An 18,290-nucleotide genomic window follows, 5' to 3' on the forward strand; every position below is an offset into this window, starting at 1 on the left:
ATTCCAGAAAAACAAGTATTTTAATCTTTGATTTAAAAATATCTAAAGTCAGGGCTTTTCTAAACTTTTCATTAAGTTACTTCTGTTTAAGAGCGGCATATAGGCAGGACTAACTACAATAGCACATAAATGTGTTTAAACTGTAATATTGTATTTTGTAAAATACTTATACAGGTTCAGCTTCACCGCTGTTCAGAAGTTTAAATCGCGCTACGTTTAACCGGTAGCAACGCAGTTTTCGCCTTCTTTTAAAAGATCTGTTACGGTGATTGGCTGCAGTTAAAAATGATTGACATATGCTCCGCCCTTTAGCCACGCCCACTTGGTCTCCGGCCTGCAGCATTACATAGATGGAAAAAAATAAAACATTAAACATAACGTTTGTATGAAGTTTATTGGAAAAAGTATCTGCTGCTGCTGCTGTGCACTGGAACCTGTTCACTCCCGTGTTTGGAAGAACGCTTAAAACTGGTGGGGGGGCGTGGTCAGCCTCAGACCAGGTTTCAGGGTACCAGAAGTCAGTCTAAAACCAGTTGACCATTGGAGATTCAAGGGGAACGCCTTCTTCTAATCCCCGCCCACCCGTGAAAATTGTGCCAAAACTGAAACAGAAGCAAATGATTGATTCCAGAAAAAAAAGTCTTTAACAAAAAATCCACAGAAAATTCACAAAAACACAAATTCAAGCAAAGACTGCCGAAATCCAAACTAAAATTATTTTCAAATAACTGCAAAGGATAATAAAGCAACTATATATAGCAAGTATATTTCATAATATATGTTTGCTATATATTTTTTCTCTTTTGAATTTGCAACATACAATTTGTCCATTGATTTTTTTTATTTTGATTGCAGATTTTTTTTTTTTTTTACGTAAATCTTTTGGCACAAAATTCAAACATCGTTTAATATCTAGAACCTATGAGACATTTCAGTGTAATTAGGCAAGACTGTCCTGGTACTTACCATCTTGTTACCCAAAATAATTACTATGTACTTCAGAGTTTGTACCTCACAATTACCTGGTTAATAGCTAGAACTAAGGGAACTGTAAAAGAAAGGGTTACCAGAAAACACTGAATCTTACATAAAATAAACAGAGAAAAAATCTCAACACGAAGATTTCCTTAATATCTCTGTAGTTTCTCCAAGACAGCAAACAATAAGATTAGATGAAAAGACAAAGGAGACTTTAGCATAAGTTTAGACATAAATTCCCAGAGGGCAATTGTATTGCTCAAATGTTGATCATGTACGTCTCAGGAGACAAATTTGCGATTTTCACATATATTTAATTTAGATCAACTAAGATCACAGATGTTTCTCTTAAAATTAGGAGAAACAGCATTAGACAAAATACAGTTATGGCTAAAAATATTGGTACCTCTATTTTTTTTTCCAGGATATGAAGTATTTCTTTAATTGTTTATTTCTTTGTGTGTACTGAAACACAAAAAAAACAAAAAAAAAAAAAAAACAGAAAAAAGTCAAAATTTAAGTAATTTCACACAAAACTCCAAAAATGGACTGGACAAAATAATTGGCACTGTCAACTTATATTTGGTTGCACACCCTTTGGAGAAAATAACTGAATTCATTACTTCCTATAACAATCAACAATCTTCTTAGACCTCCCAAATGAATTTTTATGGGGTTTTACCCATTGTTCACTCATAGGCGGAGGCACCATCCTGTGTGGCCGCGGGTGCAGCATGTGCATTGGTCCAAGGCGGGCAGGAGCAGGGTTGTGGGTCGTCTTGCGGCCCACTGCTGTTGCCTATGACCCAGGACTATGCCACTGAGCCGAAACTGTGGGTCCTTGCCGCCAATTGGTACTGCTCTAGACCCTGTCAGCCACCAGATCCTTCTCTGATCCAATCCCGCTCCCGCCATTCTCTTACCTCGGTTGTAACAAGTGGTTATTTGAGTAACTGTGGCTGTTCTATTAGCTCAACCAGTCTGGCCGTTCTCCTCTGATCTCTGGCATCAACAAGGCTTTTGCGCCCACAGAACTGCAGCTCACTGGATATTTTCTCTTTTTCAGATCATTTTCTGTAAACCCTATAGATGGTTGTGGGTGAAAATCCCAGTAGATCAGCAGTTTCTGAAATACCCAGACACCAACAACAACGCCACGTTCAAAGTCACTTAAATCACCTTTCTTCCCCATTCTGATGCTCGGTTCGAACTGCAGCAGTCTTGGCCATGTCTACATGCCTAAATGCATTGAGTTGCTGCCATGTGATTGGCTGACTCGACATTTGCTTTAATGAGTAGTTGGACAGGTTTTCCTAATAAAGTGGAAGGTGAGTGTGTATAAATAAGTGAATAGCAACACCTGCAGTGGAAGCAGTTAGAAAATTCCTAGATAGTGTTTACATAAACTTGGATGTAATAGAAGTGGAGAGTGAGCAACTAGTCATTGGCATAAACTGGATAGAAAGCAGCTGATCTGTGGTGGGTGATGGATGGGGAAGCCTGACTTCCAGAGACTTCCATCAGTCTGGCTGGACAGGTGACAGCAGAACTCGGAGGAAGACAGAAGGGTGGAATGAATTTTGACTGGATTTATGAATCCAGCCAACATTATCAGAGTGTGGCTAATGACTCCAGCAGATCTGAATATAACGCTTTAGGGGAACATAATCGTCAACAGTGCTAAAGGCAGCACTGCAGTCCAAAAGAATCAGAGCAATAATTTCTATATACATTATTAAATTTAAACATTATAACAAAATGGTTGTGTGTTTCACAGGTAAGAGTTACAGTTCTGAGGAAGAAGAGTCTCAGCGTAAGATGACCTGGATGACCAATCGTAAGCTGGTACTGGAACACAACATGCTGGCTGACCAGGGACTCAAAACCTACAGACTCGGCATGAACCACTTTGCAGACATGGTGAGAACAAGTGTTGCAATTAAAAATACATTTTACATACTGATCACAATATTTGAAATATGAAATATTTGAAACATCAGATGTTAGTAATGTTTATTGTCAGAAATGTAATTAATTCTTTCTTTAGCTGAAAGTGAAATGGTGACATTTTTAAATTCGATCATTAAAATGACATAATTAGACAAAAAAATACTTAATTGTTTAATTATATTTAATTCAGTTTTCTGATTCACAACAATAGACAAACACAGTCGGCTTAAACTAATACCACACAAAAAAGTATATGTTTGCATGGTTTTATTGAACACAATATGTTAACATTCACAGTGAGGGGGAAAAGTATGTGAACCTTTGGATTTAATAACTGGTTAGACCATTCCTCTTCACAAAACTGTCATGTCACAGCTTCTCAATTAGGTTGAGGTCAGGACTCTCCACAAGGCGTATTTTCTTCTGTTGAAGGCATTCAGTTGTTGATTTACTTCTATGTTTTGGGTCGTTGTCCTGTTGCATCATCCATCCTCTGTTGAGCTTTAATTGGGAGACAGATGGTCTTAAGTTTTCCTGCAAAATGTCTTGGTAAACTTGGAAATTCATTTTTCTGTTGATGACAGCTCTTTTTGCGAGGCATGATTCACATCAAGCAATGCTTCTTAAGAACAGCAAACTCAAAACTGGTGTTTTATAGGGCAGGACATCTTTAACCATCACATCCAATCTCATCACATCCTGGCATCAATTAGCTCTTAGAAAAGTCACATACTTTTCCACTTTTCACTGTGAATGTTAACATGTTGTGTTCAATTAAACCTTGCAAACATATAATCATTAGCTCAAAGCTGTCCATACACTACACAATTTTGAAAAGACTCACAATTCTTTTAACAGACTGAAGTCTGACACCCTCTTACATCTAAAGACTAGTCACAGACTTTTCTACTGACAGGCTAAGATTTTAAGATTCTTTCTGAAATTATTCAACAGGTTATTTTTCTGACACACTGTTAGTTCTTGATATTTAAAATGACTTTAAATATAAAGTGCTTTAAAGTGCTCACTGTGATTAAAATACTGTACATATTGAAATAAGAACCATATAAGACCTATTAACTGCAATATTTGTTCTTTTTTAAATTGTTTGTAAACAGTCACATGAAATATGTTCTTGCCGCTTCCCGTAGCTCTCCTATTGGTTGTTGACATTGTTCACATCACTATTTGCGTAAGTCGAGTCTCAAGACTTGCGATAATATTAAACACGGTTGATTTTATCTGAATGCCAGGACCCAAACCCGACTGACTAAAACTTTTAATCCTGACCACCTTACACTGAACCATCAAGATGACTCGACCGTGAATCAACTGCTGCTCGACTCTAGCCAGACTCTCTAGGTTTTATATGCCACAGTGAAATCGCCTAAAAAAAATTTTAGGTGTAAGGTCTTCATAAGAAGTATGTTTGCCTATTGTTGTGACATTTAATGACCAATTTATGCAGAAATACAAGGAATCCCAATGGGTTCACATACTTCTTCTGCAACTGTATAATTTTCTTTCGTTTGTTTGTCATTCTTGGTTTTTAGGTTGTCTTTTGTTTACTTTTCTTTTTTGCTTCTTAGCTACCCTGAACTCAAAGCCCAAAGCATTATAAATCTGAGTTCGTGCCCCCCTGCATCACTCAGATGTGGTCCATTATAGCACAGGACAGGAAATCACACACACACAAAAAACACACAACTTTAAGAAAAGCTTAACGAAGAAAAGTCAGGGGATGGATACAAAAATACACGGAACATCCCTAGGTTATCATACCGTGTGTGTTTGCTTATTACCAGTAAAACGCAAGCCAGCGGAGAAACTCACCCGCGCATGCGCAACTCTGCTCCGCTTCAGCTACTCAGCACACAGCGGTGAGAATGGCAGAAAGTGCATCAGACTAGAGCTTAGATTCCCTGCCCGAACCAGACCTGACCCGAGGCCCGACCCGAAATCGGGTCCGTTCGGGCCGAGATTTCCCAACACATTCCTCGGGCCGGGTCGGGTTGGGCTCCAGAAAATAGTCTGAGATGTAGGCATCTGTTTTTTAATTATATATTTTATTTTTAAATAAAACTCTGGTGTGATAATCACAATGTTGCTAAGTAACCAATTATTATGGTTAATGAAAACGAACCAAATAACAAAAACTGAAAGTGAAACTTATCTAACTTATTTAAAAGCGCTGTTTTCACTCCCGCAGTCCTACAGCGGGGGGTGTTGTGCCGATTCTGTCCGCAAAGCGGGAGTCGGATTGAGCAGGGAGTTGGATTCGGCATAACAGTGGCAGCGCAGCGGCACCTCGCGGTCCGCGGTGTTAGTTGTAAGCGCTCGCGCTAAATACGACAGAAAACACTGAGAAACTGCAGAATTATGTATTGGACTAAAATATGAGCACGAGGAGATAAAAGAGAATCTTTACCTGTGAGTAGCTCATACAAGAACACACAAATCTCTCTCTCTCTTGTCTCTCTCTCTCGCACGTGAACTTCTCCGCACTGTGTTTAGCTGTTCTTAAAAATCATTTTAATTAAATAATAGTTCTATGCTTCTATGTTAGTGTTAATTAATATAATTCTGATCATATTTCGCTCATTCAAACAGCCCGAAAACAGACTTGTAATCTTGTAATCAACAAGCTTGTAATCAATGTGGCCGTAAAGTCACAGCTAAAGGAGGAAATACATCAAACCTGTTCTCCCATCTCCGAGAACACCACCCCGCTGTGCAGCGCTAAGTATGTGTTTAGTTTATAATTTTAATCTGAACCTAAATAAAACCTCTTTGTAGTCGTGCACAACCCATGCGGTAAGCGCCCGCAAAAGCGCTGAGTTATCCGAAATTTGGGCACGCAGGTACAGGCGTGAAGTGCGTGCTACGATGGATTCACGTGTCCGTGTAAAGGTCCTGGCCGGACTGTATGTGAAAGACGCCATTCATTTTCAAATTCTGACGTGCCTGTTTTTCATATGTTAAAACCAGACTCGGTGTGAAAGCCTTAAAATAGAAATCTCTATTGTGAGGATCATGTCAGAAATAAATCCACTCTTTCTGCAGTATCTGGTTATATACCAACTTTTTTTATATATATACACTGCCCTTAAGAGTAGTGGAATAACATGGTTTCCTTCACCTGATGATGTAATTTCTACAATAAATAGTAAATTGAACAAAAAACCTTTGTTGTAATTTCTTTAAGGGTCAGTTTAATAATATATGTAACAAACTGTGATACCGTGATAACCGTGATACCGCGGTATTTTCTGAGACGGTTATCATACCGTGAAAATCTCATACCGTTGCAACCCTACCCCTGGCTCTATCTCTTTAACAGGACAACCAGGAGTACCAGATTAAGTTTGCCAGCTGCCTGAAATCCTTCAACAGGACCAAGATCCAGCATGTAGCTTCATTCCACCGACAGGCAGAGTCTGATCCACCTGAGGCTATTAATTGGATGGAGAAAGGCTACGTGACTGCAGTAAAAAACCAATTCACTTGTGGATCCTGCTGGGCCTTCAGTGCGGTGAGTTACAGCCAATCAAGCTTAAGAGGCGGGATAGAATAAACAACAAAAAAGAATCCCAATAGCAACATTTAGAGTCCATTTAGAGTCTTTGTTCTGATTATTCATAGTTCAGGCTTTAGCTGGGAATTATTAACAAAGTCAGTTATAGAATAATGATTTATAGTGGCAAGAAAAAGTATGGGAACCCTTTGGAATTTTCAAGAGTATTGACAAATATAATGTGCCTAAAATAATAACACAAAACGTTTTACAATCATCCATGTCTTCAATGAGAACAACTATAGAAACCACATAATGCTAGTGTAAAAAGTATATTAAACTTTATGTTGATGACCAAATCAAAATTAAGAGTTAGCATACCTGCACTCTTGCTAGTTTGAATGTGTGGACTAGGGCTAATTTGACTGATAAAAACACAAAAGATGGATACGCATATGTGAGCCGTGCTGCAGCATTTAGAGCTTTAGGAGGATCAACAATCAAAAAAAAATTTTTTTTTTTGAAAAATAATTGAAAAAGTATACATTGAATCTTTTCACATTTTGTCACCTTACAACCACAAACTGTATAAATGTATTTTATTGAAATTTTAAGTGATAAACCAACACAAAGTAGCATGTAATTATGAAATGGAACAAAAATGTTATATGGTTAATAGAGTGCAGCTGTGTGTAATTTAGTCTCAGTATAAATACACATGTTTTGTGAAGGCCTGGTTTGTTAGAGAACACTAGTAAACAAACAGCATCATGAAGACCAAGAAACTCACCAGACAGGTAAGAGATAACGTTTTGGAGAAGAGTAAAGCAGGGTTAGATTATAAAAACATATTCCAACATTCATCATTTCAGGGAGCACTGTTCAATCCATCATCCAAAAATAGAAAAAGTATTCTACACCTGCAAACCTACCAAGACAGGGCTGTCCACCCAAACGCACAGATCGAGCAAGGAGAGCACTGATCAGAGAAGCAGCCAAGAGGTCCATGGTCACTCTGGAGGAGCTGCAGAAATCCACAGCTCAGGTGGGAGAATCTGTCCACAGGACAACTATAAGTTGTAAACTCAACAAACCTTGCCTTTATGAAAGAGTGGCAAGAAGAGGTGTTTGCAGTCTGTCACAAGCTATGTAGCAGACACAGCAAACATTTGGAAGAAGGGGCTGTGGTCAGATGAGACCCACGTTTTTGGCCTAAATGCAAAGCGCTATGTGTGGCATTAATCTAACAAAGCCTAACATTACCCTGAACACACCACCCCCCTGTGAAACTAAATACAGGGCAATCCTTAAAAAAAACTTGTTGGAGACTGCAAAAGACTTGAGACTGGGAAGAGATTCAACTTCACTGAAGTTTGCAAAAGATTGACACTCCACAATAGTTCTGGCAAAATGTTTTGTGTACAGATGACACTAAGATTGTAATGGGTTGGGGAGCAGTAGCTCTCCAGCCCAGAAGGTTGTAGGAACCAAGTGCAGAGCAGCAGATCTCAAAGCAGGTAAACCCAAGAAAAAGGGGAAAATAATAATAATAATAATAATAATAATAATCAATATATAATTGTATATATATATATATATATATATATATATATATATACACATATATATACATATATATAAATAAATAAATATATATATATATATATATATATATATATATATATATATATATATATATATGTATATATATATATATATATTAATAGGATATATAATAATATTATAGATATAATTATTATTATTAAACCCCGCTCCAAGCGGGGATTGAACCCAGGCTGTCGCGGTCGCTGCCCAATGCTCTAACCGCTGAACCAGCGAGTGAATTGGGACGCGGCCGCTTTAATCGCCCTTTAGAGCCTCCGCCGAAAGGGGCGGAGCAACGAAAACGGTCGGAGCAACGAAAACGGGCGGAGAGGGAAAACAGGCGGAAAACAAAATTCACGCCGAGCGTGAGTGAGAGAAAGGGGGAGAATTGTAAACAAGACTCACCGTGGAAGCTACGGCTACCTCTTATGAGATGAGGTGAAGGATTAACTAAACAAAATGGCTTCCAAAGAAAACAAAACTGAACTGAGGTGCTTGGGGATTAAACGCTGCTCCACCAGAGAGGAGAGGAACAGCGCGGGGAGAGAAAAGGTGAGCACACCGCGTGCCTCGCGGCGGCTACCACACACACACACACACACACACACACACACAAACAAACAAAGACTCAGAGGAGAGCGGTGGAGCTCACAGCTCTACACAGCCACACCAAACTCGAGAGGGGAATAAACGGCACTTGCCGTGGATAGGAAGGAAGGGAAAGAGAGCCGGAGCTCAGAGGAAAAATCGGGCATAGATTCGCTCTCACGAGCTTCAAAGATCCAGCGCCGAGTGGCTAGTTGGCGTTGCTTATAAGCTGTTGAAAGCAGGTGTTGATAATTAGCCAACTAACCCTCGGCGCTGGCCTGGCGCGCCCTCCGATGCCCTGGAGGACACTGAGGCCGGGCACCAGCCCTTACAAAGATTGAACTTTTGCTGCATTACATCTGCCATAAAAAGGCCACTGCACCATACAAAAACATCATCCCAAGCGTAAAGATCAGTGGGGAGAATATCATGATTTTGGCCTGCTTTGGGACAAAAAAGGACAATAACCCAAAACACAGAATGGCTTAAGAAAAACCAAATCTCACTTTTGGAGTGACCAAGTCAAAACCCAGATCTCAGATGCTATGGAATGACTTGAAGAGAGCCTACACTAGGCATCCAAGGAACACAACAGAGCTAAAGCAGATTTGCAGGATACATGGGCCTCCTGATCCACAGTGCAAATGTACAGGTCTGATCCACAGCTACAGGAAGTGCGTGGTTGAGGTTATTGCTGCCAGGGACGGTCAACCAGCTGTTGATTCCAAGGATTTACATACTTTTTTCTACTACCATTTGCATGTGTTGCATGAGTGTGTACACTAAAGACCTGCAAGATTATATTTTTTGTGTTATTATTTTAGGCACATTATATTTGTCAATACCCTTTACTTGAATGAAGATCAGATCACATTTTATGACAAATTGCAGAAAACCACGAAATTACAAAGGGTTTACATACTTCTACTTGCCAGTCTGTATTGTAGGTTTGTGGTAATAAAACTGTACACTATGAAAAAAAAAAAGTCTTATAAGTGCCATATACAACAATTTTAAAAGGTTTTCCACCAATGCACCAATCTGCTAAACCATATCAAGCACCAAATAGATTCTTTAATTTTTTTATAGTTATATACAGTGCCTTTGCGGCATACAAATTGTAGCATCTTCACTGACAAACGTGTTTCTTCTTAGGACACACAACAGAAGAGCGTATCTCACACATATGTTAAACAACTCTTTTTTTTAACTGTTTTTAATAAACAGATTGCTTACAGTCAATCACAGATCATGTGTGGGTCACAGCTGTGTAGCAGTGAACACAGACTGGTGTCACTGATAGACTGAGTAGGAACACCACCCAAACACAGAGACACTGAAACCATATTTCTATTCCTCACTCTATTTCTCCTCATCCCTTTCCCAGACGGGGGCGCTAGAAGCCTTGTTGTTCAAGAAGACGGGGAAGCTGGTGTCTCTAAGCGAGCAACAACTGGTCGACTGCTCCTGGCATTATGGGAACAATGGTTGTAGTAGTGGTTATCCGGCGGATGCCTTTGAGTATGTCAGGGACAACAAAGGCCTGCATTTAGAAATGTCCTATCCTTATAATAACGAGGTGAGTCTAGAGCACTCAGAGATAAGTGGAGGAGTCAGGATTAAACAATGAGTATTTAAATTTTAATTGAGTTGTTTCATTAAACATTAAACATTAAATTAAGAAACAGCACAATATAATCACTCATTAAAATGTGCTTGCTGTTTTTACTTGATTAATCCTTTGCTTAAAGGTAGGCTGGGCTTAAATATATTCTTAGCTAAATTTGGTAAGAACTTTTGTCTGTTTCAGTAACATTGTGCTTAATAGGCATTGTTGATTAAGGTGTAGATTCAGGTGTGGTCTTGGGTTAGTTACGGTGTAAATTGCAGTGGCTTGGCTAACAGCCTGCATATCTAGATAAATTAAGTTTGCATTTGCTACAGATTTGTAAAGTCATTTTCTAATTTAGATAATAATTAAAAAAATGTGGAGGGGAGTGCAGGATAGTAACCACAATAAAGCAATAGAACTCAATAAAACTTTCTTTATTTCACACTAGGGGTGTGAAGAGTCAAAAATGAAAAATGGCTAAAAAACTAGAGTTTTATTTGACAAAATCATATAACGCAAACTTAACAGACTGGTTTCTCTCACACATTGATTCTATAAGAAATAGAAATAAGAATAAAAAATAAAACTTTTCTAGGTCTTAAATCTCTTGTAATTAACTATGCTTTACCATAACCAGTCATATTAAGACTATGCTTAAAGTGCAAACAGAGACATTTTTTTTAAATACATTACAGAGCTACAGTCACGTGTACGTGTACATACTTTCAGTATGTACATATGGTTTGTGTCTTGTTGGTCACTCTGTTACTCTTTATTGTTTCCACTGGAAAGCCAAAAATGCAGCCAGACAAACAACTTAAAAGTAGCAGAAGCATCTTCTATGCAAATGCCCGAATTTTCCTCTTCTGCTAAGAGCTCCTCTCACTGCTCAGCCAGCACACTCGCTGCGATAGCTACTGGGTTGCCAGATCCCTCTTAAAAAATCCACACAAAACTGTTTTTTTATCTCCCGCAAGACAGGCTTGACGAGAAATATCGCCACGAGATCTCGTGACACCCCTATTTCACACAATAACACAGTGATTAACAACAACAGACCCGCTATTACTTACCAGAAGAATCAACCGGTAGAGCCCAACGTATGGTCTCACATCAATGTCAAAAGCCGGTGCACAAAAAATACCAGGTAAAAAAAATTTACCTGCGTGTTTTAACATTCTGTGTGTGTAAATGTATTTCTCGCGAGCGCAAATGTAAAACTTGCGAGCAAAAAAAAAGGGAATCGTGCGCACTGAACAAATCATCATTCTTTCATTTTTCTCCCTTTTGTGTGTTTTTTTCCCTCTCAAATCTACAGTTGTCTTTGCGTGCTATGCAAACGTGGCTGCTCTTTTTGTTCGAGTGAGGCTTTTGCATGCGAGTGTTGAAAGTATGTTGAAAGTGCGTGCGAGTGTTGAAAGAGTGTTAAAAATATACTAATAAACCTTCTTATATAAGGGTATTAAAAGCATCTAACATATTAACATAATAGTGCATAGGTGAACATAAACATCTTATCTCAGTCTAAGCTATGGATGCGTAGTCCACACCCACATTGTGACATTGTAAACCTCCACCACCTTATATTGGTTAATTATCTATAATCCAACCTTGTGCTCGTTCCAAGTTCTCAGGGACTCTGGAATTGCCAATCTGCAGTACTGAAGGCAGATTTCATCACAGCTCTTGCCTCTTCTCAATCTCCAACTTCCTGTCTCTTCAAGAGACTCAAATCACTTCACACAACTCTACAACTCCAGCTGCCCTGTCACCTGCTTTTGCATTCTCCCATTCTAAAAAACAGACTGGCAGGAGTGGAGGCACTGGTTTGCTTCTGTTTCATAAGTGGTTCATCAATGCACTCTCCTTTTCACATCTTGACATCTTGAGCTGTCACTGTCACTTTTCCATCTAAACTTCACATTGTTTTCCATCATTCTCCTGGTCTGCTGGGCAACTTCATAGATGCACTGGACATATTCCTTAGTGGATATCCTCCTTGGTGACTTCAACCTTCCCAACAGTCATCCTGTCTTTTTTCCTCTCTCTCCCAGGCAATAAAAGACAATAAAGTCAGAAGCAAACAGTTAGGAACAAGTGGATAAAAACAACAAAGTTTTAAGTTGTTTTATAAAAGAATCCACACTCTGTGGTGCCCTCAGGAAGTCTGGGAGGGCATTCCACAGATGTGGGGCAACAGCTTGAAAAGCCCGGTCTCCCATAGTGCAGAGTTTGGTCCGTGGCTGTTGAAGGCAGTGGGTGTTTGTTGAGCGGAGTTGTCTCTCTCTTTTCTTCCTGTTCCTATAAACACAACCTCCTTAACTTTAACTACTTATCTTCACTCTGTCTCTCCCTCCTCTCCTGCATCAACTATCCTGGTCAGTCTTCCTCATCCTTAATCCTTTTCCACCTTTTCCCTGGAAACTGCTATGAACACTTTTCTGACATCTCAAATCAACCTTCTCTCTCCCCTTTTTCAAAGCAAGCAAAATCTTCTTTAGCCATCCCATGTCAGACAGATGTTTTGTGCAACACCTGTAGAGACCGCAAAGAAGGCTGGCAAAAAGAAAATATAAGAAATATCAACAAAACTCAGACCTCTGCTTTTACCAAACTCTCCTGTTCTGGTTTCCAACTGAAATAACCGCTGTTAAATCATCTTTCTTCAAAAAGAAACAGAAAGAATTAACATATGATCCTCGCAAACTTTTCACCATCTACTTATCTCTTCTGAATCCTCCCACTCCTCAACCTCCCACAACCCTCTAATGTTGTCACCTTCTTTGATGAGAAAGCCTCTACCCCGCCGATCAGACAATATCTTTCTCCTTCTACTTCTCTGTCAAGCTTCTCTCCACTTTCCACAGATGAAAATCAGTCTAGCAATACAATCACATGTCCATTAGATACCTTATCATCCTCTCTTTTTCAGACACTCTTTTCCAGACCTATTTCCTTTCATCATTAACACCTCTTTATTATTGGGTTATGTTCCATCCACCTTTAAGACTGCCTGATTGGTAAAAGGAACCAACTCTAGACAGTTTGGATATTGGCAACTACAGACCAGTTTTATACTGATATGCAGCCAATGAGAGTTCAGTTCCTGTGTTATGTTATGTGCATGTGCAAGATACAGTGTAGGTGATTTCTACAAGAAACTACTTGCCTGTGGTAGTACACACCTGGAGTGTGGCTATTTACCTGCTGAGCTACTCATGGGACAATGTATTGCAATTTACCTGTAAAACGAAGTAGCGATGTGACATCTTGAACGAACCAGAGCTGAATCAGCCCAACAGTGGTTCAGAGAGTCTTTAAAATAACCTTATGCTGATCTGAGACCAGGAGAAGGTCGACATGCTCACATACAGAAACTGATTCAGTCATGCTAATTAAAAGAATAAGAAAAAAAGAACAATTATAATCAGAAATGTTAAAGTTAGAAAAGTTTAAAAAACGAAGCCTGAAACCTTATTGCAAGATTACGTTGTACTGTTGTATAAATGAGATGGGGAGGTTCATTTTATTATAAGGGAAAATGTAGTGATATGCAGCCAATGAGAGTTTAGTTCCTGTTTTACTGTATGTTATGTGCATGTGCAAGATACTTGAGGTGACCCAGTGCAGTGCCATACCAGAGGGTAAGCCTAGTGGAATGACTCTATCAAGTAACCAGTAAATGCACTTTCCTTTCTGAAATCACGATGTGCTTATTGTGAATCGTGAACAAGTTTGAACCGTACTGGACAAATATCTGTGGGGTTTGCAGTGTTTGATTTTATTTTCTTTCACACATAAAAAAAGGTACACCAAGTACAAAAGTACCTGCCATTAGCTGTTCTTTGCAGTGTAATGGCAGTGCGTTCCTGTGTTATTTGTGCTAATAACACATTAGTGGGTAACACTTTATAATACTGTTCCATAGTTATTAGCTAACTAAGCAAGAACTAAGCAGTAACTAAGAAATAGTGCTGCATTAACACCTAAATCCCTCCTATTAACTACCAGGAAGTACTGAGTAGTAACATGTAAGACTCTAAGAATGACAAACTAAAAATCCACCCGGTAGTTTTGATCCAACTACCTGGGCGTCTCTGCTGCAGCTCAGCCAGGTGGCTTTTTACTTTCTGGACCTGGACCTGATGGATTTTGCATTTTATAGAGACTAAGACTTTACGGTCAGTGGCTGAACTGCATTTAGCAGGGTATTGCACATGTTGTAAAGTAACATATTGCAAAGTCTGTTATTAGTGTAAAAATGTATGTTACGCCGCCGCTCTCTCCTTCCACACTACTGGACTCCATTTCCCAGAATCCGATGATTTATGACGTCACCATCAGTTGCTTTCCTTCGCCCAATCACGTTACGCTCCGACGCTCAGATTCACCTGTGTTCTGAGGAAGTTCTGGGTTATGCTCATCATGTATTTTGTATTTAAGGCTGCATTATGTAAACTATCTTCGCAAGGTATTGTCGACTTTGGTTGCATACTAAGCGTTTTCTCATGTATTTTTCTAGTGCCTTTTCATTTCTACCCTATTTTCTGGTTTCTCGGTTTATGTCTCTTGTTTTGCCCCTTTTGGATTTAATGCTTGGTTGGACTGTCTTGTTTTCGAACACGGACTGTTTATACTACTACAGCTCCGGTATTTGGTGAGATCATTGTTTGTTTGGCTGTAAATAAACCAGTCTGTTCATTTGACTCGGCTAGCGTCACTCCACTCTGTCTGGCGTTACAATGTCTTTATTTTAATACTTTTCTAACTGTTGTCTGTCTCGCTGATGTCACAGTGCTGTTAGCCAATCAGAGGCAACATGTTTGCATGAATGAATATTCATGAGCAAGAGCCAAAATCCTATCGTTCCCCACCCCCCACTCCTCCACCGGACTAAAGCAGTGTTATACGCGGATCACCGAAGCACTTTTTTTCACAAAAAACAACTTACATGGCATTAAATTTTACTATAGACCACAACTACATATTTTACAATTATTTAAAAAATGATATAATGACATTTTTAAACTAGAATACTAGTGATATCAAACTGTATCAACATTGTTCATCTCTTCTCAGGAAGGGAAGTGCCGGGTTGATCCCAAGAAAGATATCCCCACCTGGATAAACATAATAACATTGCCCAGTGGAGATGAATACAGACTGCAGGAAGCCGTGGGCTTAGTTGGACCTGTTTCTGTATGCATAGACTCCAGCCGATACACCTTCCGGCTCTATGAATCAGGTAACCCACAAAACCCTTCACGATATAGACATTCAATTTTAAATCGTAAAAGACACTGTACTTTTTTAAAATTCAGCATATCTGACTCAATGATTCACTGCATGACTTAATTACTAGCTGGTGTGTGTGGAGAGTAAAAAAACTGACTGATTGTAGGTGTGTATGAAGATCCATTCTGCAGCAACTCTAAAGTGAATCATGCTGTCCTGGTTGTTGGTTACGGTACTTTACAGGGACAGGAATACTGGCTTGTCAAGAACAGGTAAACGATACATGAAACATGGAAAAGAGACTTTTAACTTTCTTTAGCTTCTGTTAAACTGTTTAATGTGATGAACCACACGGGCAGATAACCTCAAACAGACACTGTAGTGTGCCACAACTGAACTTGGCCCCCAGTTGTTTTCAGAAGGTCCCGACCTCTAGCGAGACAAGGCCATCCAGCCTGCCTCCACCCCTACAACTGTTGGACTGGTCATCCCCTAGGGGCACCCAAAAGTTGATATTTGTGAAGCATTACAAAAAGTGATAATTAGGCAATAATTCATATAATTTAACACGTTATTGAAATTAAGTATCCCTCCTATTATGTTACGGGTCAAATCGACCTGTTTTAAAGTGTGAAGATCTAAGAAAAACAAATTTTTCAGTATGAAACTTTTTTCTGCCTGCCTTAATGAATGTAATTAACATATAATATGAAAATGGTTCATCTCACATATTTGCCACCACCCCCTTCAAAAACTAAAAAAAAAAAACCTAAATTGCAATGTAATGTTTCAATGTCATGTAAAACTATCGTGTTTTATATGTGGGTCTTTCAAAAGTAATAAAGTAATGAAACATTAAAAAAAAGTTTGAATATGTATTTTTGTTTAAAATACTAGAAATAATTTAAAGTAGATACTGAGTAATTTGTAAATCCTTTCATTTTTAAGATTCATAATAAGTAAGTATCTGAAAAACAAAAAATAATACTCTCTAACTAAGAATGTTCTGTGTTACAGCTGGGGTGTTAACTGGGGTGATGATGGCTACATCAAGATGGCGAGGAACAAGAATAACATGTGTGCTATTGCCTCACATGCCTACGTCCCTGTTGCAGGTAAACTATATTTCAGGGACTTTATTTGGTCTCCTCTCCTCTGTTAACCTTTATATATCTAAAATACCTCCAGTTCACTTTTATTAAGTTTACTATTACTATTCATCAAGCTCTACACAAAGTTCCTTCAATGCTGCAGTTTTATGGCTTTCCTATCTCACAACACGTCTGACCAAAGGGTGCAGAACAGGGGATACTAGAAACAGGATTAAGAACACTGCTCTGCACCATGCTATAATAAAATAATGATGCCATGATTTATTTAAATGTGTTCTAATCTGCCCTGGCTGAATTAATTAAACGTTTTCTCTCTTCCGTTTAATGTGGGACTTTTCAGTGATTGTCCTTTCCACTTTCAAATTACTTCTCAAACACTATATGTGCCCAAACAAAATCTGTAATTACAACATACTGTAATTAGCAACAGTGCAATTTCCAGCTTAACATTTTAATTTTATTGACCATAGACCATTAAACAATTGGTCAAATTCACTAAAAAGGCAAATAGTTTTTTAATTCTTGTGTTATTTAGCACAAGTTACTGAGACAAACAAGCTTGCATACATTCTCAAGGCTGAAATATACTACTTCTCAACACAGAGCCTATGGAGCAGACTTCTCTAGTGCAAGGGCATGTGTAGCTGGTAACACAAGGCTCAGCAGACAATTCTTAGCTGCTGCTGTCTCTTGCATTCACCACATCAGGGTGCGAATTACGGGGGGTAATTCGAAGGGGTAAAAACATTAGTTTGGGGGGGGGGTCAAAATGTTTAAATATATTTCTAACATATTATGTTAAATACTACAAAATCAATGCAGTATCTGTGCCTGGAAGAATATTGTAATACAATTTCAAGCCCCCCCCCTTCTAAATTGGATTATACCATTCCATGTTAATAATCATCCCTCCCGTTTACCTGCCTGCTGCCTCACTATTGGTCAGGTGGTTTGTGTCTAAGTTAAGGTGCACAGGCTGCACAAGCTACAGCATTACCTGTAATTAGCTCACTATCTATAGGTTTCTTAAATATGCACTTTAAACACACTTTTTCTTATATAAATAACTCCATTCCGCCTTAAATGCTGGCACACAGGCTTCAGGCTGTAGATAATATTTTTGGCGCTGTTTTAAGGTGGAACAGAATATTCAAATTGCACATTCTGTTTTATATGGACTGTTTGTGATTTCTGCACCCTAAGCAGAAATGTGTAAAACACTTAAAACTCTATCATCTACTACAGTCTAAAAAGGGAACTGTGTTTTAATGCAGAGAAAACGTGTTTTAATGCAGGGAAACTGTTAAGGTGGAATGGAAATGTGTTTTAAGGAGGAAGGGGAATGTGAAAAAGAAACTAAAAGCTTAATATGATGCAGTAAGCAGAGCTAGTGAGGAATTAGTTACTCAGATTAGTAGTTTTACAGTAAACTGGTGTATTAAAATTTTTTAAGGTAAGACTTATTTTATATCTTTTTATTAGGCTACTTTATAAATTAACAATAGCCAAGCTTTTTAAGATGCATTAGACAAGCTATATAAATTAATTCCTACCCCTTAACATTTAATATTGTAGTCCCAATGTCAAAATATGTGGATGAGATGGGAAAAAGCAGATGTGTTTTGTTTGCCTCCATCATGCTATAGTGATCGCAACTGTAGTGCGAGGTCAAAGGGCACCAAATAAAGCGATTAAT

The 18,290-nt window shown here is 38.7% G+C and overlaps 2 protein-coding genes across 2 annotated transcripts in view; both read left to right on the forward strand.

Annotated features, from left to right (window-relative positions):
* Nucleotides 1-18,290, forward strand: part of LOC103022163 (procathepsin L) — a 168,291-nt gene that overhangs the window by 113,713 nt on the left and 36,288 nt on the right. The window lies entirely within an intron of this gene.
* The window catches only part of LOC103022985 (procathepsin L), a 153,991-nt gene that overhangs the window by 12,054 nt on the left and 123,647 nt on the right, over nt 1-18,290 (forward strand). The window contains exons 3-4 of the mRNA XM_049464260.1: nt 2,756-2,898; nt 6,269-6,460. Coding sequence (XP_049320217.1) covers nt 2,756-2,898; nt 6,269-6,460 — 335 coding nt within the window. The remainder of the gene's footprint in view (nt 1-2,755; nt 2,899-6,268; nt 6,461-18,290) is intronic.

Source organism: Astyanax mexicanus, chromosome 14 (genome assembly GCF_023375975.1).
Source record: "Astyanax mexicanus isolate ESR-SI-001 chromosome 14, AstMex3_surface, whole genome shotgun sequence".
NCBI lineage: Eukaryota > Metazoa > Chordata > Actinopteri > Characiformes > Acestrorhamphidae > Astyanax > Astyanax mexicanus.